A 26,628-nucleotide genomic window follows, 5' to 3' on the forward strand; every position below is an offset into this window, starting at 1 on the left:
TACAGTTTTATGTGCTGAACTGATTCAATTTCTAATTGAGGAAACAATACATTTTCTCTATTGCTAAAACTATACATAAAGCAGAGACATATAAAGCATATAGTCAGTAAGTTGCTGAAACAAATGTATTCATCCACAATATAAATATGATATATAGATCTATTGACTCTCTTGGCTGCAATGATGGGTATTGAAAAATGACAAAAATTGTGATTTCGCATATGCTTCTTATTTTAATAGAAACTTCATATAAATCCAGTTTTTATAGCATTGAACAAATTAAATTTTACACATAAAAAGCACAAAAATTGTAAAATACTTTGCATAAATTATCTCTGGATACAATATTTATAAATCATTGAAATTAAGTTTGAAGTATTCCAAAGGGCTTATTCGTAAAGATATATATATATGTATATCTTTTCGTGGATATCAGATAACTATGCTATTATACATGATTAACAATATCCATCCTAAAATGTTTTATTTCAATGTCTTTGTAGAATATGCTGCACTTGATTTTTGCAATGGATTCAAGAGGTGCAAATTTAAATACTTATATAGAGTCTAATGAACCTTTCGCATTCTCACATTAATGTCATGTCATCATACGCCTAGGCGGAAAACTTAAAGATATCAAACATATTGTCAGCCAAAAAGAAATCAAGACAGGAAACTTAACTGTCATATACACATGTAGGTCTGCTTTAGTAATTAGTACAGTACCGATATTCCGATACATTTACAGTACAACCTGGCTCCGCCCTCACTAACGGCCGTGCCGTAAAACATATTAGATTGCATATTTTGGTAAATCTAAGTAAATCAAATGTAAATGGAATCAGGGACAGTATATGATAAGACTTTATATTTATCATCAACATTAATTACAAGCACTTGCCAAGCAAGCGTTTACATGTCTCAGATTGATATAGTTTAGCAAGCGTCTGTTTGACGTTGATGTTCCCGGGGGAAAGTCGGTTTCCGACCTCTGTTCCATCTAAACAAGTTGTGGTTCGTGACTTTCAGCTGGGATAGGTATTTAGTTTTGTGTGGTATTCTTGTAAGTTGTGAAAGGCTGAATAAGAAACTTTTTTGGTTTGGCTTGTGTATATGTGTTTAATAACCTGAAGCGGAAACTAGAGCTATTTAAAAAACAATCCCTGCAATCTAGCACTTTCGTTTTAACTGTTCGTCTGATGGAAACACTTGTATTGACATTTACATTTTGATTCGTTCCTGTTCGTTACGTTGGAGCTATGAGTTCTAGACGGAACACAAATGTTTCTTTACCCAAAGGAAAGAAATATCATTTTAATGTAATATATAACAATGCGAAATCAAAACTGTCAACGACACCAGATACAGAGTTGTCTCTGAAGGTCACAGAGTACTTCATTGGACAAGCTAAGGGATGGGGTTATGACCACTCGTATTACGTCGAAAGGGACGCTCTTCCCGGACAGAATATATTCACAGAGCTGTTTCATGTCATTGATTCGTCCATGTACACCATTGTCATTTTGACACACGGTTTTTTATCAAATTGTTGGGCCAAATATTGCCAGCTGTCTGCTTTCAAATCTTTACTAGACTCCACTGGGAGTGACCCTATAAGTATCAGCAGATTGATTCCTGTGTTGGTCGGTGTACGTGATACAGAGCTGTTACAAAACTTGAGTTTGAATAGATATGTATCATTTACAATAACTGACTGGAGAACAGACAAAAAGGAATGGGACAAAGTACGACAGATGATGCAGGATGTAACGCTTATTCCTGGACAAGTAACCCACCATCCAATTCAAGGTATGAATTTTACATGCATGCTAATGATTTATATCCAACATTGTGACAAGACAGTGTAGAAAGTACAAGGAACTTAATTTTAATTGACTTGAATTGTAACCAGCTGAGCTACTTTTGTCATGGATGATTAACCTACAATTTACATTGTACACTGTAGTTAACTTCAGCTGGTTATCAGTTCTACCATTTAGATGGTCCATTTTTATTTTGCAGATCCTAGATTCAAATACAAGTCTATTTATTTTTCGTAAAAATTCACTCGCCTGTCAGCGAAGAAACACTGATCAGGCCCCGGATTAGCAGATAAGTGCATTTGCTGGCCGGGTCTATACTCATGTTGTTGTAGAGAACCGACATCGATGGATGTCAGTGTTTTTCAAACTTAAAATTTGTCATACACAACGAAACTGGACAAAAAATATCACCCTAAAATATAGTGTTGTTCCGATTAATCAATTTAGTCGACGTCTGGTTGATCAGTCATTCTTTGATTTTGGTTAGGGAGGGGCCACAGTGGCCAGGTGGTTAAGGCATCTGACATTCTGCTACCACTAGCCCTCCACCACTGGGTCCCGGGTTCGAGACCTATGTGGGGCAGTCCCCAGGTACTGGTCGCAGGTCGGTGGGTTTCTCCGGAAACTTCGGCTTTCCTCCACCAACAAAACTTGGCACGTCCTTAAATGACCATAGCTGTAAATAGGGTGTAAAACAAAAACAAACCAAACCAAATCTTTGATTTTGGTATATTGTATTTTTCAACTCTTTCACCCCTAGCTATGTAACTTAATTAAGTATACTCTATAGCTACCATGCATTGATATGGATGAGTCCATTATAGTCTACATTGGTGAAAGCGTTAAATATACTTGATTTAAAATTCAATTTACAGAAACTGGAACTCCTGGTACCAGAATAACTCATATTGCCCAGGCAGAGGACACACCATCCCTGAGCCAGTTTAACAGACCACCGCCTGAAACCGATGGACCAAGGCCTTCTAATGGTATGCCGGCTGCTGGTAGTTTTGGGTGTCATGCACTCTAAAATGCATTATCGATCATCAGCTTTAAATGATAGATAATCGATCACTGAAAAGGAAATGAGTAGCATGCATTCACAAAAATTGATAAATGCATTTTTTATTAAATGCCAAACTATTTGCAAAAAAGTTATTTACCCTATTTAGCCTGTAATAAGCCCAAGGGGCAAAAACATAATCTCCTGACTGAAGAAGGGGGATTAGCTTACCACAGGACAATGAAAAACCTTCTGTTGGCATTTCTTCTTACTGCAATATATATTGGTGGGCTTATTATTATTGGACTTTTTGGTGGATAAATATGGGGAAATAATTTCTTCTCCATATCAAAGAACTGTTAAAAGTTTTCACGTCATTCAACTCACTCATAGTCAAACTATAGCTATAATCAACTATAGAATGTCTTGATTGTTTAGACATTGCGGGAGCTGGGGGTAAAATCTAGACATTGATTAAACTCATTAATCGGACAACACTTGGCCCTGCAGGTAGGGCGTCAGAATTGTACCTGCTGCCCCCAATTGCATGATCGTAAGAGGCGACTAAATTTGGGACCTTATCTCTTCTCTCCTTTCTAAATAACTTTCTTTTTCCTAATGTCTCCCTTGACAATGCCTCACTTTTGGCCATTTGTTGAGCGTTCGCCCCTGTGAGGAAGGCTTTGGGTTCTGTCCCCTGGCCGAGACATACCAAAGTCTTTAAAAATGGTAGTTTATACTCCTGCTTAACGCTCAGCAAATTAGGAGTGGGACGACTGGTTCACCCGTTGTCAGTATAATGTGACCGGGAGGGGCGTCCTGCTGGGTGTCTTCGGCAGTATGTTTCAGTGAGGTAGCACCGTAAATCCGGCATCAGTTCCGCTTTCACAAGGAGACAAACACGAACATATCGCAGCCTCCCAAAAAACACACACATACACTACACGCATGCATCTTGCACACAGGGGAGGCCGTCCTTAAATGACCTTAGCTGTTAATAGGACGTTAAACAAAATCAAACAAACAAACAAACAAACGGACAACACTAGTTGTTTATGATATAAGATTTTATATATAAACATGATAGAACAACGGTATATTTTCCCCCAGCATTCAGTCCCAGGACTAGGAGTCTAAGGACTTACCATGATTTTATAGTTTCATGGTTTAAAATATTTCCCTGTAATATCAGTGTGTATGGAAACATTATATTTTCTAAATTAAGATAACTTTGATATTAAAGTTTAGAAATAAAAAATAAAAAAAAAATGTTAACTGAACAGATTCAAACACATTATCAGATTATTTTGAATTAAGAATGAAGGTCAAGCTTTCAATTACAAATACAATCAGTGTTATTTTTTCTGAGGAAAAACAAATGTAGCTCAATTGTTTATCATTCAAAAGTTGCAAATGCCCAAATAAACATGTCATATGTTAGCATAAGTTATTTCTTCAAGTTTTAACTCAGAATCAGAAAAGAGAGTCCAGAAAACTTTTTTTTTTTAAATTGAGCAGATGTATTAGTTCAACCTTGAAATTGGAAACTCTTTCAGTAACTTTTTGCATTTTTACAAAGTGTGTAATACTTGAATGTATTATTATTCGCTCTATTTCCTCCAATTTGAAGATTAGATGTTAACAGAATAATGCAAACATATTTGCATTACAAAATATCATTTTAAATACAGATAAGCACCAAATAACGTTAACATACAAGACATATACACACTTAATTACATTGAAGGTATACATTCAATAAATATCATTAATAAGTATATGTATATATATATGATGTCAGAGGTAATACATACAAATGACAGATCTGAACTTTACAGCAAATTTTGGCTATATCGTGAATTTATTTCTTGGGTCCCCTGGAGTTCATTATAAATGACTTTACCTTTATTGAATTAGACCAATCAGAGTTTGTATGTAACACTGGCGAATATGCTAGTAAAATTTGTTTACTGGCCAAAATATCTGAACCATGGTGTAACTACAGCTGTATTGCTTTGTCTAATCACAAAGCTTAAATATGGTATTTTTAAACAAATTTTATGTTTTGCTGTTTTACTTTTAAAATGACATATTTTGTGGTAATATTTCCTCTTGAAAATATTCATTAATTATTTTAAGGGTAAGGCATATGTTATTTAGCTCAGCATCATAATCTGATTAAGTATGTAGGTAGATGGTTTTAGTCAGTTTCAACCCCTGATTATTTTTAGATAATGACATTTTAGGTGTACAAAAGTTGTACTTTATATTTGCAACTGAGACAGTAGGCATTTTTATTAGGATAACTTACATTTCATTGATTATGTTATTATTTTTTAAGGATTTTGAGAATTAAAAACCTACTCGAATATATTCAGTTTAAATTGGATTTATTAAAAGCATCATCAGCTGCTGCACGCGGTAGTAGAACACAGAGGGAAATATCTCAGAGACAAGATGGACAAAGGTCTGGTTACATTAATACTCAGCAGGTTGCTGTAGGTGGAGCCTCAACCAGGGTCACACCCTCAACCAACTCACCCCAGACAGGAAACTCAGCCGGGGTCACATCCTCGACCAGCTCACCCCAGACAGGAAACTCAGCCGGGGTCACAGCCTCGACCAGCTCACCCCAGACAGGAAACTCGGCCAGGGTCACAGCCTCGACCAGCTCACCCCAGACAGGAAACTCAGCCGGGGTCACAGCCTCGACCAGCTCACCCCAGACAGGAAACTCAGCCGGGGTCACAGCCGCGTCCAGCTCACCCCAGACAGGAAATGCAAGCAGCAAGGAACCAAACCAGTCTCAAGAACAAGACTTGCTCCGGAGGGAGATAAAATCAACTACACATGTTATACAAGTGCAAACAGAACAAAATACAAGTAAGTAACTGCACATGCAAACTTTTTTTGCGTTGTTCTAATTTTGCAGTTTTTTTGCAGAAACATTTATTTCTTCAAATAAAAACCTGCAAAATTAATACCAAAATAATCCATTCTTATCATAGCACATTATGTTATGGCCACAAGACATGCACTCGGCGTAAAATGGATTCCATGGAATTGGCATTTTTTTTTAGTGTGGAAGAGTTAGGGACTGCAAGAAAAGAAAAGAAAAAATAATTCATCTTTATAATATGTTGCATATGTTTATGGTAGTAGATAATCAAACACACTTGTTCAATATTGGGGATACCAGTTTTTAGCTCACCTGGTCCCAATAGGGGAAATATAGCAAATTCTTTAAAATCCTTCTTCTTCTGTAGGAATGAAAGGTTTTGTTCCATATTTTGTCATAAGCATCCTTGGGTGAAGGGGAACACATTTTGTATAAATGGTGGGTCTGTCCCCCCTTGGGGCTCAGGGGCAGGGCCCAATAGGGGAAATATAGTAAATTCTTTAAAATCCTTTTTCTGCTGTAGGAATTAAAGGATTTGTTCCATATTTTATCATAAGCATCCTTGGGTGAAGGGGAACACATTTTGTATAAATGGTGGGTCTGGCCCCCCTGGGGGCTCAGGGGCGGGGCCCCATAGGGGAAATATAGCAAATTCTTTAAATTCCTTCTTCTTCTGTGGGAATGAAAGGATTTGTTCCATAATTGGTCTGAAGCATCCTTGGGTGAAGGGGAACCAATTTTGTATAAATGGTGGGTCTGGCCCCCCTGGGGGCTCAGGGGCGGGGCCCAAGAGGTGAAATATAGCAAATTCTTTAAAATCCTTCTTCTGCTGTAGGAATGAAAGGATTTGTTCCATATTTGGTCTGAAGCATCCTTGGGTGAAGGGGAACCAATTTTGTATAAACAGTGGGTCTAGCCCTCCAGGGGCCTGAGGGGCGGGGCCAAATAGGGGAAACATAGCAAATTATTTCTTAAAATCCTTCTTCTTCTGTAGGAATGAAAGGATTTGGTCCATATTTGGTGTAGATCATCATTGGGTGAAGGGGAACCAATTTTGTATAAATGGTGGGTGTGGCCCCCCTGGAGGCTGGGGGGCGGGGCCCAACAGGGGAAATATAGCAAATTCTTTAAAATCCTTCTTCTTCTTTAGGAATGAAAGGATTTGTTCCATATTTAGTCTGAAGCATCCTTGGGTGAAGGGGAACACATTTTGGATAAACAGCGAGTGTGGCCCCCCTGGGGGCAGAAAGGATGGGCCCAATAGGGGAAACGTAGCAAATTCTTCAAAATCCTTTTACTTCTTTAGGAATGACAGGATTTTGTCCACATTCGGTATGAAGCATCCTTGGGTAAAGGGGAACCAATTTTGTATAAACAGTGTGTCTGACCCCCTGGAGACAGAGCGGCGGGGCCCAATAGGGGAAATAGAGGTAAAACCTTTAAAATCCCTCTTCGACCATTGGGATTTTATCCTTTTTCATGATCAGTCTGGAGCATCCTTGGGCCAAGGGGACTCAATTTTGTATAAACCGTGGGTATGACCCTCCTAGGGGCATAGAGGTGGGGCTCTGTTTGAAGTTTGTTCTCGCTATATCTCAAGTACTGGATGGTTCTTTTTGAGATTTCATATGTAATTACAGCACCTACCATGGAGTGCTATATCTTTACTTCATACCAATTATTTTTAACAAATTCAGGTGAGCGATACAGGCCCTCTGGGCCTCTTGTTTAATCAATCTTTTATCAAATATTCATCCTCCATGGTGACTTTTAACTTATTCATGTTTCTTTTTCTACAGATGGGTCTTTTGTTTATATTTAAAATCCTGTGACCTGTGGCTGTGGTTTTGATCCCTGTGTTAGGTATCATTTTATAATGAGCCCCAGGTCACTCTTGTTATTGGACAGAATCACTGGATTAACATAACCAATAGCCCTTTGATATTACCTCCTTGATCAGTACCGGTACATACCTTAGGACATACCAAAGTCTTTAAAAATGGTTGTTGTTATTCCCTGCTTAACGTTCAGCATATAGGGTAACGGCAACCACTGGTTCACCCGTAGTCAGTAGTCAGTACAATGTGACTGGGCAGAATACTGTGCTGGGTGCCTTCGGTATGGTATTTCAGTGAGATAGCACTATAAAGTCAGCATCAGATCCACGCTATCACAATGCAAGGATGCAATCACACCAACATACCCTGCCTCAAGCACACAAACTCATATACACGCTTATACAACACACATGGAGGAACGTCCTTAAATGACCTTAGCTGTTGATAGGATGTTAAACAACATAAAACCAAACCAGTACAAGGTGGTCATTAGGTCTTACAGCATTTCTGAACTTATGATTGCATTGCTTTTAGGGGATTTATGTACAATTGAAAAATATTTTCTCCCTAGGATTTAAAATGACTGTTTCCAAAAACCAAAGCAAAAATGATTTGAAAGATATTTAAAAATGAAGAGGACAAATTTTATTATAAATATTACATTTCAAATTGTCAGTGAAAAACAACCAATCTTTGAAAAATATTTAGCTTTTTCATGAATTTTGAAAAAATGCAATTTACATTAAAAAAAATGAGAGAAAAAACGAGTGAATCAGGATTTATTTAATTCATATTGTAGAGGCAACCTATTTGTTAGACCTCAAAATTTAAGATCTTTTTATTCAATCAAATAGACCTTGATAATATCTAGACAGCATTTGGATGAGATAATTATTGCATCAATGTCGGGTTTAGTGCTACAGTGTACACATAATTTGCACTTTAAATGAAACAAAAATAAATTTGAAGTTGGAGAGATTCTTTCTCTGTCGTACATTTTTGTCTTTCAGATCAGATGTTTAAAAAAATGATATTGTCGGAATTATTCAGTATTGTATGCATTTCTTTCATGCAATTTAAGTAAACAGTTCAGAGACTATTCAATTTCAAATCTTTCTCACAGTGATTTTGTTAAATGACAACTTGTAACTAAGTGGAGACAATACTGAACATTTCTATCTTTTTAACAAAACTTTTAAGTGGTTGATAATAACATGATCTGAAGCCAACGTCCAGTGTGGCCAGTTTCATCTTTTGGTAAAGCCGGTGATAAAAATAGCTACAATCGAAAAAGCGCAATACCCGGGCCTTTAAGTGAGAAGTAAACATGCAGAGTGTGAGTCTGATTTCATACGTAACACATTCTTGATGCTTTGAATTTACACAATACACAGCAAGCACGAATTAAAAGTATTATGCTAGAAATTCATCAATAGCCGCCACTAAAACGTATGGTTGTACAGTTTTTACAGAATTTCTTCATTACTGATTAAAAACCAAATGTCCCTTTAATGCAGATTTTTCTTACTAGGAGAAGGAGTCAATCATATGACAAACATTAAATGTTTAATAAAAAAAAAAAATGGGAACCCAGTCCTTCCACCAATCAGTAATAATAAAAATAAATAATTTGAGGTTCTTATATACCACTTTATCACAACCTTGTTCGTAGGTCGTCTCAATGCGGTTCACAAACTATTACTTGTGGTTATAGGGCCTTTGCAACCAGCCAATATCTTTCTCAACTCCTTTTGCCTTTATGTTTTAAAAGTTATTCTTCATACTCAAACATATTTATAATATTTTATTTTGAAGAAAAGTATTCCTCAGTATTAAACATGAATTAGTAATGCTCTCTGTCAACTTCAATAATCATTACAAAACTGAGAAAAAAATCATAATCCAATTTGGTTGGCCTATACACTTTATTTGACCAAATTTTGAGGTGATTCAGTGACAGGGAAAACATGATGTGTGGGGTCTAGGTTTCCCCTTGTTTATTGATTATATCAACTCATGGTCGTCAATCATCGTAATGGATGGCCTATTGAAACAATTTTGGATTAGAATGACATTTATTTTTTCCTTTTATTTACTTCTTAGCTTCATACTCCTCCCTACCAGCTCAGCAGTTTATAAGTAGCCCTCCGGGACCAACCATCACTATGCCAGTGGGGGCTAGTGCTGCTGTAAGGGAAAATGTTGGCCCGCAAATGAAAGAGGAAGGTATGTATACCAAATAATTTCGAAAATATACAAGATATTTACAGTTAGATAAATCTCTGACAGGAAGGTACTAAAATGTATTAAATTACACAGAAAGATGATTTGGTTCAGATGATCCAAATGCCTAAAGTTTTGGAAGACTTATGATCCCCTTTGTTTTACACCTTTTTTTTGTATATCACTTGAAGTTAAATTTGATGATGACTGAACGCTTTGAAACACATAGGAGAGGTATGAAATGACTTTGATGCAACATACATTGTCCCTGATAGCTGTAATTCCCAAGAAAAGTGTTATAATTTAATTTTAATTTTAAAGGGATGTTGCCCTTGAAAAAAAAGTTTGTTTGGTTACTTGTAGTCATATCTCATATTTAGGGGTATTTGATGGTTACTATACAAAAAATCGTTGTGTAAAAATGACAATTTCATGCAGTGTTGAATTTGTGATTTCATATATGTCCGTAGTGTTAGGTGATAAGATAATTCACCGTCATGTTAAATTCCTTCTACCATGTAATTCAATTGATAAAACCCTGACCACAAAATACTAAATAAAGACATAGTGACCATGAAAATTACTATGATAAAACTGACCACAAAATTAAACTGTCCACAAAAAATAACCTTAATATCACTGACCACAAAAACTGTTTCAATGCCACTGACCACAAAAAATACATTGACCACAGTAGTTACTACAAAGCCAGTATAATGCCACTATGACCACAAAAATCACAATACTTTACATTTATTTTGTTATTTCATTAAAAGTCAGCAAAATAGTACTATGACAATAGCACAGTGTACACAATCTGTTGTTTATCAGTGTTTCCTGTCTTTGCAGTTACCCGTTTAGAGAGTCAGAACCTCTCAAACGACATGCCAAGTGTGGGTCAGTCCAGAAGTTCAAAGGTTATTCCCCCTGGTGACATTTCTGGTAACCTTAGCCAGAATCCGCCAGGTTCTCCTGAGGAAACGGAACAGAAACAGCTAGCCAACACCGTTACAACAGGAGCAGATCAAAGTACCAGGAGCACTCCATTTTCGGACTCTGGAATTGGATCAACTGATACCACGCCCAGTCCCTCGTTGGACCCTTTTTCTGCTATGACATACCAGTTTGAAGAAACTTTATCTTCACCACAGGAAGAAATTTCAGCAGTACTCCAGGAAAAATCTCATTGTGGAACAACTTTTTCCAATCAGATGTCTGCTCCACCCAATACGCAAATTACAAAAACGGATGTAAGCCAAGATCATACAGGAACACCCACATCACTGTTGCCTGGCCACATGTCTGATTCTGAGGCTAGAACTAGTATCAGTTCCAGTAGGAATGAAGGTATGTCAGAAACTGGTAATACAACCACATCTGACAGGATATTGGACTCCATAGGAAGTATGCAGAACCAATCGGATTTGGATTTCGATCACGGAAGCCTTCCTTCAGGGGGTGGTCCTACAGCAGTTCTCAATGCAAAATCTCAAAGAGATCCGACTTCACCGAAGGGAGACCACTCCGATCAGACATCTGCCAGGGGAGATAACTCTGATGAATCAGCAAGAGAAAGTTTGTTGGAGCAAGCAGCTGAAGAATCTGTAGCCATGGTTTCTGAACACAACATTGAATTATTATTATCAAGTTCTATTCATCCTATTGAAGACAAGGACGATTTCACGTCAAACAGATATGAACAGTTGGTGTCGGACAAAGAGGAAACCATTCCACAGAAATTGTCAGAATTCGGCAAAAGTGAAGAGGTCTGTCGTAAAAGTGGTGTTCTGTCTGCTGAGGACTCACCGATACAAAGTGGTAGCATGCCTGAAGGTGGTACAGACCGGCAGAAGAATGGAGATAGCAAGTTACATGGTAGGTGAAATCTGATGATTCATATTTAACACAAATGTGTAAAATTCCACTATTGTCACTTTTACTAAATCAAGACAAAATTTACAAGCATGACTAGCTATAGATTGATCCACTATGAAAAATAGTTATTGCAGTATTTGTAATATGAAAGTTTTACACCACAGCTTGTTTGACGATTAAGGAATGACCAAGATTTTGTTTTGGTATGTACGGTGTATAAATCCGTTTGCAGATTTATGCAAAAAGTGCTCTCTTTTTTTCGGTATATACCGTATATACCAAAACAAAATCTTGGGCATTCTTAATAATTCATCACGTTGTAAATGCACAGCTAAAGATTTATTTAATTTTTACGTAAACTAGACAATTGCGCTAAAAAAAAGCTGCGTTAAATTATTTGGCCACAAATTTATTTGATGATGTTTATTATTACGTATGTAAGATAAAGTTAAGGTAAGAAATTCAGCTGAAAAGGTCAGATACAGATATTTTTATTCAAACTACCCCCACATTCAAAACTTAGCCACTAGAAAAGTTTTGCAAGTTATCGAAAGTCTCACTAGATAAATCAGAAACTGACAAAACCTTAAACACTTTTCATTGAATATAACAATGAACAAATGTAACCAAGAACAGTTACTCAAATTGAAATACAAACTGTCAATGATATTTACATAGCATTTTTAATGATTTCTTTCAGAAAACATTTTGGTGAATTGTATTGTATATTTTCTGAGAGGCAAAAAATCTACCTGCAAGAGTTTGCTAGTGAAGGAGATTTAAGCTGGCATTTTATTGAAAATTAGCATATACCTGGTATTTAATTAGTAGATATATATCATTGGTGTCAACCTTTGAAACCTCCAGTTAGGGAGATCTTCCTCATTCCACATTTCCATGGAGTGAGTGAAACACGACTGAAACTGCTTTGCTCAATTTATCTTTCGTTTGAAACTCCTAGTCTGACTCCCAAGTAGCTGTCAAATACAACAGTTGTATTGAACAACACAGGAAAACTAAATCTAATTGATTTGATATTCATATTTACATTTTCATAACATATTCATATCTTATTTTCATGGTTGTGCTTCAGCATGCTTGTTACGTAACATTTCAATGATTTGAAACTACAGATGGATCAATAAGTGTCATCTGTATATATTTATTACAGGAGCATCTGGGCCTTTGGTTAACAGTTTAACAAATGGCAAACAGAGAACAAGGCGGGCCTCCATGAGCGACCTAGCAAGACCTGTCATGCGCATTCTTGGAAACTGGATTTTGAAGCCAGCTCTCCATGTGTACAATGTAGCCGATCAACTCTACATTTAAAGGTAGCCGATCAACTCTACATTTAAATGTAGCCGATCAACTCTACATTTAAAGGTAGCCGATCAACTCTACATTTAAAGGTAGCCGATCAACTCTACATTTAAAGGTAGCCGATCAACTCTACATTTAAAGGTAGCCGATCAACTCTACATTTAAAGGTAGCCGATCAACTCTACATTTAAAGGTAGCCGATCAACTCTACATTTAAAGGTAGCCGATCAACTCTACATTTAAAGGTAGCCGATCAACTCTACATTTAAAGGTAGCCGATCAACTCTACATTTAAAGGTAGCCGATCAACTCTACATTTAAAGGTAGCCGATCAACTCTACATTTAAAGGTTTCACAGGTTTAAAGAAACAGATACACAACAACAACAAAAATTGTAACATCTTATAAAATTAGACAAATGTTAAATTTACACTTTTTTTATTTCGAATAGTATTTGAAAAGCAAATTAAGTGTCGACAAGAAAGAAATTGAAGACATCCAATAGAGATTGATGACGTTACGATAGCAAATGTTGTTACAGTTTCATAACAACATTTGCTGAACTAGCCAACATTTTACAGATACTTTCAGTCAACATTGAGAAGAATGTTTTGTTGTACAAAATCTAAAAATGGTTGTATTCAAACACTTGTTGTATATCTTTTAAAATGCTTTTGTGCCATATAAAAAAATATATATGAATAGATTTGTATGACAATTTTCAAATGGATGTTCAATGATATCATTTTATCAATAAACAAAAAGAAACATAAACAAGGGTCCAAACTTGATATGTTGGAATGCAAGCTTAGTTCTGCAAGTTGATTCCCCTCCTCTAAGAAATCCTTGTTTTGTCATTGCCACCAAGTTGGTGTAACTTAGGACATGTACAGCATCATATGCTTTGATTGCAGTTCTGGCAAACTTAGCATTTTCTATTGGATTTGGTACGATACATATAAGGGGTGGCCAATATTATTGCAGTACCAATATATATTGCAATATGATTTTGAAATGGTAATATATTACAGCATATGTTTTGAATTAATTGTTTTGGGGGTTTAAACAAAATAATGGAATAGTTTTACAGAAATAACATCAGATATTGAGTCAATCTTATAAAAAAAAGCAGCATGCTTCGTGTAAAACCTTCCAAAACTGTATAAAATAATTTTTCAATTTTTATTCCTGATCTGATGCTCACTTTTCGTATTTTCTACCAGCGTTTAAAATCATTATTAATGTACTAAACTTCTATGAGTACAATATATTCTGATACATTGCAATGTTTCCTGAAGTATTACAATATATTGTAATTTAAAAATTGCTTGCACTACCCACCTTTAATGGCAGTAGAACATTTGTATACTTTATACAGAGTTCAAAAAATGCATGAACGACTATGCCAATTAATAGTCATTTCATGCAAAGGTAAAAAGTCCATCCCAAGGTAATATAATTTGTATTTTCCTGTTAGTACCTTAGTTTCAATTTGTCAAAATGAACCTATAACTTTAATATTCAAAATGCTTTCTTATCAGATGTGTTTGTTTTATGTTGTCAAATCTTGCTATAGTACATATATTTAGGTAAGAAGTATTATGCCTTTTCTTGGACATCTTAAATTTTATAAATGAAGGTTTTGGCATTTCATTGCTTGAAATATTTTAACTGTACATGCATATTGTATGCCGATTTCCCACATTGAATTCATACTGTATCAGCAATCTTCACGAAAAAAATGATAATGATTGACAAATATTGAAAAAAAAAAAACATTCATAATTCTTTTACATGTACTACATTCTACATGTGGAAAAAATTAAACAGGAATTCTGTTTCAGTTGGCCCGGTGACAACCAGCTGCCCCTGTTTCAAACAAACCCTCTACAGTTAATCCCTAAGCTGTCACGTTAGCAATCTCTGTTGATAGAAGCTCTGTTCAGGAAACAAGCCATTCCACAATCAAGATATGTTACAACCAACTCCTTGCTATGAATTACGTGTCATGCTATGCAGGTTTGCTGACAAGACAGGTTACAGAAATATAAAATAGTGTCTGATTTTACTAGAAGTTAAAGATTATACAGATTTTGTATGAAATTCTCGGGTCTTATGCAATAGTAAACATGACTGATGATTTTTCCCTCCAGTTTGATAAGCATTACTTCTCATCAATAATACAAATGTGTAATTACAACTTAAGAACGTATCAGTATTTAGTGTCAGTAAGATGTCTGAAAGGTGTCTGAAGAGTATATAAACTATGTGGGTAGTATAAACATTCTGGATGAGATGTAACAAATGTGATTTGGGGGGAGGGAAGGGAGTGAAAATATTTTTCAATATGGTACATACCATCCCAGATTTAAAATCTGTAAATGAATGTTATTTTTAACATAGATTGTGCCTTTTCTTAGAATGTACTGTTATTGCTATGTGCCTGTTTAAATTTCTACATATTTACATATATGTTCCATGCACAGCATATTTATAACCATAGACATGTCTTAAAATATTTTTAAAGATAAGTTCGCTTAATACATTGTATGTGTTTTTTCCCCAAATTATTTTCCATGAGACATTTGTTGGATAGAAATGAGATTGGTGTAGCGCATGTAATTAAGAACTTGTAATATAGAATTGTACATTGTAGTCGATCTGCATGCAAAAAATAAGCAGATTATAGTTTTGTAAATTCCACAAACTTTGTAACTAGATAGTTGATAGTAGGTTTTTCCTATCAATGAAATAGAATTGACTTCAGCATGAAATGCAACAAGATTGTAAATACATTCACACCATGACATATATTCAGAGTATCAGTCCTAAATACTTCAGGGATTTAGTCTTAAATACAACAGGTAATTAGTCCTAAATTCATCAGGGAATTAGTCCTAAATAAACAGGAAGTTAGTCCTAAAAACATGACATCTAACAAACATTTCTACTGTGCCATAACAAATAGGAATCAATTAGGTGTTGATTGCTTTTAAGATAACCAAGGATTAATGTCTGGATGTAATAGCTCCCTCTAATTAGCTTAAGTCAACTTATCAAAATATCTCCAATAACTATGTATTATTTGTGAGATGTCCTCAAATACTCATTGGAGATTTCATGTTGAATATTTCCGATATGAACATCCAATTCAGATTAAATATTCATATCAGGTTGAATTATCGTGCTGCATTGAATATTCATGCCTGATTGATAATTCATTCCACATTGAAAATTCATGTCAGACTGAGCAGTTGATTCTTGGTGCAAAGAAACATGTTTATAATGAACTCAAAAGGACCTTAGATGTCAATTTTTTTATTATTAATACTTATAAAGAATTTTAGCATGCATGATACATTTCCTTATCACAGAGAAAAGATACATTCATTATAAGCATGTTTTCAAACTTCGTCATCACATAAAATGTTTTAATCAAGAAATTAGGAATCATTTGATTTTCATTGGGTTTAAGGTATCAATTCATTTAACATCATGTACAAGAGAGATAGACACAATAAAACCTCTTTATTCTGCCACGACGTAATGTCAAGCAATGTTTTGGCATTGTAAAGGGATTTGGCGAAACATGAAATTTGATATATGTTAAGAATTGTGAAGAACAAAGTTAAAGTGGACCCGAATTATTTTGGTGGTTAGGGAGGTGACAAATAAAGTGCAGAACTCTATGTTTAGTATTTTATTCTGAGGTTTTATTGTTTATGTAAATAATAAAAATTATAAGGAGTTGTTAAAGGATAATTATTTATGGTAATTTGTAGATTTATTAAGGTAAAATATTATTGGAGATTTTGTCAATGCTGTCACGGTTGTAAGTGTCTGTTGAACTATTATTTGCTATAACGTAGGAATGTACATAAATGAGAAGTGCCATTCTGGGAAGTAATAAAATGATGTGCTATCAGACTTTATGGTCTGTTGTTCTAATTGTCTTCTGTAGTTGGGTTTTCTGATGATGGAATCATCGAAAAAGTCATGTATTCTAATAAAATGTTTCTGTTAAATTTAATGTGATTATATAATAATGTTAGTTAGTTATGAATGATTATTTTGTATCAATTGTTTTTATGTTGCAATTAATATATTTTAATATATCAGTAGTTACACAATGACTTGTCAAATGTACCTTACGTTTTGCGGAACAAAATTTGGCTCTTCACTGATGCTTTGAAAACAAACCAAGGAAATTAAAACTTTCACAGAATGTATATTTCAGGTACTGTTTTTAGTATTATGATTTCTTCCAATCAAAATAAGCAGATAAATATTTTTCGATTTTGATAACTTATTTACAGTTTTTTTTTATATGGATTTGTCTTAAAACATATCTTAAAATGTGCAATCGTGTAAGCTACTTATTTTGTCATTTTTTTTTTGACAAAAAACTTTGTAAATCTCCCCTAGATTTTTTTTTTTTTTTTTTTTTTTTACCGTTATTGGAATTTGTACATTTATTGGTTTTGAAAGTTAAGAAGCACAACATAAGAATACTTCTTGACCTGATGTTATAAGTGATATGCCAAAAAATTGTATTTTTCAGTCTTCAAGTGTATTTTAACTGTTGGAGATGTCCGGGCTTAATCACAAAATCTAAGATTTCATAAAAAGAAAAAAATAACAGTGCACCCAACAGTGTCTCCAGAATCCTATTCATATCATTTCAGAAAAGAGAAGAAAATAGTGATCTAGTACTGTAAAGTTAGACATTTTTGCAGTGTGGAAATGTTCGTGTTTTTTGGATTGATTAAATCCGAGCGAAAATATCCACACGCAAATATATATTTCAAGATTATAGATATCCTGGTATATACTATATATAATAGAATACAAAGATAGCTGAACCAAAACACTTCCATGCTGCAATCTGTTTAACTCATTCACCCATGAAGACACATTTGAACTCTTCCAATTCAAATGTTGGAATAGTTTATTATGAAATTTGAGGGGTGAATGAGTTAAAGATTAAAAACAAGAAATTTCTATGCACAAATATTTTCACTTTTACAATGAATTAGTGCGAGAACATCAAAATGGGATATATAAAGATATATAAATGTTAACCATGGTCTATGTTATTTGTAAGCAAATGACCTTCACATATCAGGGTAAATATTAGTACCCTTTTTGAAATAGGGGAAAATATGCATTGTAGATGCATGACCCTTTAGCGAGGGCTGCAGGCCAGAGCCAGAGGGAGAGTGCAAGAGGGGCATGGTTACATCTTTAATTTTGTTTCTCGCTGTTCATTATAGATGTAAAATATCAGCAGTGACAATTAACAACAACACTGGGAAAATGAAATAAATGACTCAGATGTGGAACTAACAAACGGGAAATAATTACTACAAAATAAAACCGAGACAGATATTCATGTTTAATTACAAGTTACAAGTGGGAAATTTTAAACTGAAATAGAGCAAAATAAAGCTGAAATAGGGGGAAATAATGCCAAAATTGGAGAGGGGAACTGGCCCGTACTCGGCCATAATAAAGGCCTGTATATATCCATGCATATGTAAGAATAGATCATAGGTCAGGATCTTTTTCAAGTGTTGAAGTGTATTTACAATAGGTACAGTACTTTGATGAATTGTTTATTGTTGTAACTGCTGTTAATTTGTTTTTCTTTGCAAAGTTATAATCTACACAAATGCAAGGGTGTGACAATTAGCATAAGAAAAGGCCTGTAAAGTATGTAAGCTTTTATGATCATTTTATAATAATCTTATAATGATATTGTTACAATATGTTTTATGAATCAGTATATCTGTGTAACGCTAACAGGAAAGAGAGTAGTATGCTTTCACCGGGGATCGAACCCACGATCCCACGAACCCACGATCCCACGAACCCACGATCCCAGACTTCCTAGTCGGATGCTCTACTACTTTGCGAAAGGGAAATTTCCTCTAGCGTGAAGCTAGAAGATGACTGTAATCCTATGTACAATTAAAATATGCCGCACCACTTCCCCTTTAAAATATGTTTACCCTCAAACACAACAACAACCCAGGTGCTAACTTTCTTTCACTACAGGGAGGGCCACAGACACTGTTTGTAACAGGAAAAAGAGTAGTGTGTTTCCACAGGGTATGGAACCCAAGATCCCTAGTCTTTAGCTGATGCCTCTACAATACATTTTATAGACGGATGCCTATATCTAGCCAACTTAAATTATTCTTCTAAAATAATTATTTATTATTACCTTTTTTTTCCATAGTTTTTATCTACACTGATAATTTTAATTGTAATCATGTAATAATAAATACTACAAATACTATGGTCACACAGTTGTCATTTGATAGATTTGTTAAGTTTATCGCTCGTTTAATTCAAGGTGAAATATTAATATATAGAAAAACCGTCTAAACAGTTTCGAAGTTTTTACTAATTTAAAAAAGTAATGAATTTCTGCTAAAATATGACATTATTTTCTACAAATAGACTTATTATTTTGTTAACGTTATTTAGGATAGCAAGATACCGCATAATAAAATAGCAAGAATTGATTTTTTTCGTATGAATGTACCTTTTAGTCAGATATTTTACTGAAGTAATTGATGGGATTAAAACTAAACTCATTGTTTAATTTGATAATTCAAGTAAAATGTTTTGGCCATGTCTGCCTTAATGGAATGTTGATGTCGTAACTTTTTAGAATAGTTTAGATATTTTTCTAGTCTTTTGTTTCACCACTTTTTGGAAAATTGGTTGTTAATTTTATTATGTTTCAAAAATGATAGTTCTGATGATGTACTTAACTTGTATGATATATTATAAGAAAGATTAAATGTTTATGTATAGTAGGTATATAAAAAAAATATCTAACGACGAAGTAGCAAAATAAGCTGCTTTCACCCTTCACATGGCTCTTCTGGTTTGTTTCTGAAGAGCACTTTGAAGGGTGAAAACAGCTTGTTTTTCTAGACGGTGGTTAGATTTTATATGACCAGCACACGATTACCCTTCTTCTGGATATACTGTTTTCGACTCGGGTGTTTGTACATGTATTTATATTGTCTTCTTTTTTGTCTTGTGGTATCATCTTCATTTTTTTTTGTATCTTTGACTTACGATTTTGCCTGTATATCTACTGACGTTGTATTACAGTTTTTACGCTGTATTACGTTTTTTTTCCTAATTTTACCTAACTTTACTTTGACTTACATCTCTTTACCAAAATACTCAGTGTAATTATGAAGTAAGGAGGCACTTATTTAGAAAAATAATAATATGAAAGTCGATATGGAAACCTAAACAATGGAAACAGTTCAAAACTTAACAAGTTGATAACAGGATGGAAAGGTACCTGTAACAAAAAACCGTGTTGTGTTAATGCTCAAGTAAGTCTGAATTATTAAATTTGACAACTGATGAACTCTTGCGAAAATCGTAAGTGTCAAACTAGGCGATTGTATTATAGATTAATGTAATATTACCAAGATTGTACCTATCAATTAGAAACCTATTAATGCATGACAACATCTTTAATATATTATTTCTAAAAAGAAACGCATAGCTTGCAGAACTTTAATGACACAAAACAAAGACGTGTAAACAATATAAAATCCATAACAGTATTCTGAGGATTAAAATACATGCGCTGGGTCCGGGATCCGAACACTGAACCGCCAGTTATAATACGATCGCTCTATATACCTGAATGGCCCTATAGCTATCGTACTAGCTGTATCCAAACAAAATTAAGGGAGAGGTCACTCTTTGTTTGAAGAACTACAGTGAAATTCTCGAGTGATTTGCCAGTTATGGGACAGGGATCCTTAATAAGTGTTTGGTAGATCAATTGGTTATGAACGTGTGGAATCTTTGAAAGGCGAGGTACTGCACACTCTTCAGTTAAATGTCTTTTGTGACTCGTTACTCGAGGGCTATTTTTAAATGGACATGGATATGCCCTTTTGATGAACAGTGTTCACAATATATATAAGAGAAATTTGCAGGTTACTATCTTTGCCTGATCTTAAGGACCCCTGTTCCACTGCACTGTGGTTTTTCGAATAAACAGTGATTTCCCCTTAATTTCGTTTTGGATATAACTGTAGTACAGTGAGCCAGAACGCTTTTTTGAGCAGGTAGCGCAGTTGATTAGAGCTTCTTATGTTTCCTAGGTGTTTCTTAATCGTCTTGTAAGTTATGATTTTCATTTCATACAAAATTCATTAAAGCTACAGTCATGCCGGAAAAATATTCCAAAGGAAAGTTACATTTTTTCGACAGTACTGGTACGAGGATCCTTAAGCGTTAAGATTTTAAACCTGTTCACGGTGTCTTTATATTTTTGGTCCCTTCTGTACTTTCTCGGGTTAAAAGGATACATACGGTGCAGGAAAAGTCCATCTGTCCTGAGCACCAGTGTTTTAATGTCTCCTAAGTATGGTGCCTGAAATGCTGATGTTTCCAGGGAACCTGTTTTTACACTTCTGTTTTTTTGTTGGAGTACTTGATGTCTTTCAATTTGTTCTGAAGTCTCGTAAGTGCCTGCTGTATAATAATCATATTGACCTTGACTTCAGATACTTTACAATGTCGTTATATGGGTTACTGTAATATAGAAAACTTCTGCGTGTGGATTTTTCGTTTTCTTTTTCAACTATTTTCAATTTTTGTACATTCCTCGATGGTAATGCTGCAGCAAGATATACCATATGATGTCGATCTGTTCATATTTGGTAAACGCAAACATAAAAGTAAACAAAGAAGTAAATATATGTACTATATATATAAAACCACAATGCAAAAGTTTCCCTGTTGACAGTTTTTTTTTCAATATGTTTCTTTTGAAATACATGTATGCTTATTGTTACTGCTTCAATGATATATGAACTTGTCCATTAAAATATAACCAACGATAACCCATTTGTGTATTTTGTTATTGTACTTGATTTGTAAAACGCTGATGACTTCAGACCATGTTCTGGCTTCTGTTCGTCTTATAATGTTAGTGTACATGTACTTTTACAGCTTCAACCTTTCAAAAGAGTTTCAAATTAACAAACACGTAAAGTGAATTTAATGAAGAAATTCGAAAGACACACCACAATACGTACGTTATAACACTTGTTTAGTTCTTTATTATTTGGTCAGTTCTGTTTTATCAGAAAAACATTATATGATTTATTAGTTAAAGAAACTTACAAGAATAGGTGTTATGTACAAGATAGGTTTAAATTAACCTTAAAGTGGAATTTTGTATTTGTTTATTTAAAACCGGTTGTTTACAAAAGGAAAGGATTAGCTACATACATAAAAACGATAGTCATGCTCAATGTGAATATTAGGTATTTGCAAGAAAGAGCTTAACATCTGAGTAGACCAAACAGGAAAGATAGAATTCTTAAGATACCCGTGTTTATTATATTGACTCTGGAAAGACAGATGACAACCAGAAACAGACTGGCCAAGGGCAAGAAGGGGTAGCATCTCCGACTGCAGTCTTCTTGCGAGGACACTCATTATTCAGCTACAGACTCAGTTTCATATGAATTCCCTCAGAGTCTTCCGAGGAAGGGGGTGAGTGGGTGGGTGGGTGATGAAAGACTCATTAGGACAGAGAGAGAGTAAAGTCAAGAAACATTGTGACGTTACATTTAAAATATTGTTACACCGAATCAATATTACAGCCCACTGATCTCCACGTGATTATGATTCAACCAATGGGAATTTTGGTTTTGTCTAATATATTGGTAGTGTTCGAGATTTCTTAAGATCAAAGACATTGACATAACTGAAACTCGCTTATTCGCGGTAATGAGAAAATTACTGTAATTCGCTTATTCGCGGATTGGTCTAGTGGTTAATACTTCGACCTTCCACGCAGGCGGCCGGGTTCGTAGTCGTAGTACGCATAGAATATTCAGAGAAAGTGTTTTTCTCGTGTCCATGCAACTGCAACAACCCAGATGAAGTATACAATTGTCTGGGGTGGATGTTGCGGTATCTGTGCTGTAACATTCAAGTGGGGTGGCACTATAAATGATACCGTTGAAAGCATGGTCCCACAACAAACAGAACACAATACATCTCCAGCACACGCAGGCATGCACACATATGGAGATATCTGCCAGGTGGTATAGGACTAGTAGCTAGCGCCTGATAAGACAGCTCCTGTGAATTCCTCAAAATTGTATTGATTAATTAATATACTAATTGTAATGATTGTATGAGTTGTATATCCATGTACTGTAAAGCGCTTTAGAGTGGCTTATTCAAGCTAGATAGGGCGCTATATCAAATGTTGTATATTTATTTATTTTTGAAGATCTTCTTGCCCGGAATCTAATTTGTATTTTGTTCTGATATCCACAGCTACGTTGAAGCTTCTAAATAATAGTCACGGAAAGATCTTGCTTCCTGTCTCCTCCCTGTGTTCTCATCGTCAGTATCCGAGGTAATAGAATTTGCAAAGTACTCGTCCACTGCCTTCCAACCGGATGAAGAAGTCGGCAAGTTATATCAACTCTTAATGATAACAACACTTTCTCACAATTTATTATTTCACATCTCCTAGGTCCCTTGATACATTTTGTATTCCTATGTAATGTTGGATCTTTGGTATAAACCTTCACAACCTTCCAAACGAATATGTGAGATTTTGGGAAATGTCTGTTCAGTTCTGGGGCATATATTGAAGTACATGTGTCGATATATTGATGAAACTAATTAGCCCGCACTGCGTGGAATGCAGCTAGAAACGTCTATCGGTAACATGTTTGAATGGGCGAATTTTATTGCTGAAATACAAAAAAAAATACAGCTCGTACCCTATCGCACCTACTTATCCACTATAACCGAGCTGTTTATTACATGTTGCTAGCGACAAATTGCCCCTTATTTATTGGTTTTACTAGTCGTTGATGTATTAGCGCTATTCGACCGCACACTGTTTAAATGTACGTAAACAAATATGGCTAAACTATTTTATTTTTCCCTTAACGAGATTTAAGAAAATATTCGTCAAATTGCTCAAGAACACAAAAAGAAAGTATCGAATACGACAATTATGATTAATTTTTTGTTCTATGACCATTCCAAATTGGACTAAACTAATTATGGCTAAAATAAACACATATATCGAACTAAATATGACAATTATTATGGAGCGTTGTGGTGGCCAGCCGCACAAGATTCAACCACTTGACTTATCGTAAGTGTTTTGATAACTCTATAAACCTGTCATGTGTATTTACACACTTACTAGATTTAAAGGCAAATAAAAAAAATTGAAACAAATAAACACAATGTTTGTGACGTTTACTTTTTCTTATTGAGCGTACTTCCTGTTTAGCCGCTCACAAGTCAAGATGGAAAATAGTGTAATCGTGTTCTTATTCTGCTTGCTGTGGACATTTCCATATACAGGTAAATCAGAACAGTTTTTGCGATGCAACGATTTGAGTATAAGTTTTATGTTAATACCTGCAATTTATTTTTATTGTTAAACAAGCGCCTTAAAAGATGGTATGGTCACCGTTAAATTTCCACCCCATGATCAGTAATTTGAAAGATACTGGTATGTTGAGATATAAAAATTGAATATATTGAACTTGAAATTTTGTGTTGAATTGATACATAGCAGATTAAACTTATTCTTAAATCATGCATTAGGGGTAATCACTTTACAAAGATGAAAATAAAACACACACACACACACACACACACACACACACACACACAAACACACACACACACTCATCAAGTGATTGCACCTTTAAAATTTAATAACACATTATGCCCAAAAATGAATTACACTGCATCATACAGCTATTTCGTCCTTCTGGGAATCATTAGTGATACTAGGAACTTAAACGTTGAAAATCTAAATAGGACTAAACTTCTGTCTGTACACAGACAAGAGAGGTGCATCAAAACCCTAAATCTACGAATTTAAAAAAATAGAGGAATTTCGATAAAAAAAATGATAATAAACTTTATGACATGTCTCTGTCTTTTGTGAGCTTACTAAATGCTACCTAATGACAACTTATTTAGAGGTTAGTTACAATGTATATAGCTAGGTCATGTAGAGATTAATGTCCTTCTTACAAGCTGTTGAAAGGCATACCGGCTTTAAACAGGATGCTTTTAGCCAGTAAAAACAAAACAAATCGTTACAAAATGTCTCGGTATCGAATTTAAACAGTAAACTAAGTCTGACTTGGATATATAAGATCTTATATGAGTTTCCATTTCACACGAGATTTATGAAACAACTCAGCGAGCCTCTGATGACCTAAAATGAAAAATTCGTGATGAGTTACATAAATTTCATAGGAAAAGAAAACGAGTGTTAGATCCTTTATACCACATAATCAGGATTTATTGCATTTATTCGTGTAACACGACAAATTTCATGCAACCTTGAAATGTAAAAAGCCGCCATTTTGACTATTGTGCGTAGGCTGATATGTCATATAACATGGGTATATTCACTGGCTAACACTGTACAGTATGAGATAACAATAAATACTCTCCAGATAAGGTGTCATTTTATGTGATCAAAGGTTGGGTTCCAGCTAATGTTAAATTTCCAATTGAACCACCCACACCCGGATTTCTTTCAAACTTTGTATGTTTGTAGTACTATAAATAGCAATACAAAATATACACATAATTTTCATCTTTTAGATTAAAAAGGCCCGAAGGGCCCACATGTTCAGTGAACTGACCATAATTATTTCAAAACAAGCGTCAATGAAATGTTTTTGTACCACCTTTTTCATAAATTCTTATTTTGTTACGTTCCTGAAACAGTTTTTTTTTATTTTATTTTTTTATCAAATTTGTATTGGTATTTTGATACACAGATAGTTTAAGGTGAAAAATAGTGGATTTTTAACATTTTAAAAACCAAGCTATCGTCAAAAATATATAAACTTGGTATGATATAAGTTTTGTCCACCATTTTGATTTATTTAAAAATTAGCTTCAATATGTGTTTTAAATTAACAACTAACAGCAAGATAGATTTGTACACACATTTAATTAATATCCTACTGTACATACATATCAGAAAACATCAATAATCATGCACAAGTATAATTGTATACAGAAATACATCAAGTACATAAAAAACACATCATATTGGCATTTGGGGCGAACTCAGCATATAGACTTTTTATTGTTGATACTATTCTTCAACTCAGTTGGCAACTGGGATTTGTAGCTGTGGAGACAAAGTCCTGTTTTCTACAAATAGTGATTGCTTCTGTTGTTCAGATCTGCAGACTTTGCTGCAATACTGAGTTGAGTGCGAGTATAATATTCGTAGTAGTACAAACTTTGTTGTTACCAAGACTACTCCTATGTATACCTTGCTATACCAAACCGGATGAAGAATAGCATCTTACGTGTTATAATTAAATTTAAAATGTTACCTTTTGCGGACTGGCTGTAACTCTTTGGCTACATTGCTCCAGTGCGACATTAGGTAACTATGGGACAATTTGGTGTCGCCACCCGTAAACTCGAGCTGGCTGTAACTCTTTGGTTACATTGCTCCGGCTCGGTATTGGGTTAGGACATATATAGTAATGTCTAAAACTGTTATATCTAATTATAGATGTTATGTAATATTATTACATATTTACAATTTTTTGAAGGGGT

General features: G+C 34.7%; 2 protein-coding genes across 3 annotated transcripts in view; both read left to right on the forward strand.

The window, feature by feature from the left end:
* Positions 1 to 962: 962 nt before the first annotated feature.
* LOC110451762 (cell wall protein DAN4-like) lies at positions 963 to 11,570 on the forward strand (the record flags this gene model as incomplete). The annotated part of the gene is made up of 5 exons (XM_021499932.1): positions 963 to 1,809; positions 2,699 to 2,812; positions 5,227 to 5,709; positions 9,667 to 9,789; positions 10,636 to 11,570. Coding segments are annotated over exons 1-5 (2,205 nt in total), but the record flags the coding sequence as incomplete, so codon positions are not given.
* Positions 11,571 to 11,578: 8 nt separating this feature from the next.
* LOC110451739 (toll-like receptor 2 type-2) overlaps positions 11,579 to 26,628 on the forward strand; it is a 29,748-nt gene continuing 14,698 nt past the window's right edge. Inside the window, exons 1-3 of one of the 2 annotated variants that reach the window (XR_002463101.1) lie at positions 11,579 to 11,661; positions 12,833 to 13,281; positions 13,334 to 21,878. The gene's annotated coding sequence lies outside the window, so the exon portion shown is untranslated. Of the gene's footprint in view, positions 11,662 to 12,832; positions 13,282 to 13,333; positions 21,879 to 23,331; positions 23,414 to 26,628 lie in introns of those variants that run through there. The other variant, XM_021499905.1, reaches the window with a different exon arrangement.

Source organism: Mizuhopecten yessoensis, unplaced genomic scaffold (assembly GCF_002113885.1).
Source record: "Mizuhopecten yessoensis strain PY_sf001 unplaced genomic scaffold, ASM211388v2 scaffold6169, whole genome shotgun sequence".
Taxonomy (NCBI): Eukaryota; Metazoa; Mollusca; class Bivalvia; order Pectinida; family Pectinidae; genus Mizuhopecten; species Mizuhopecten yessoensis.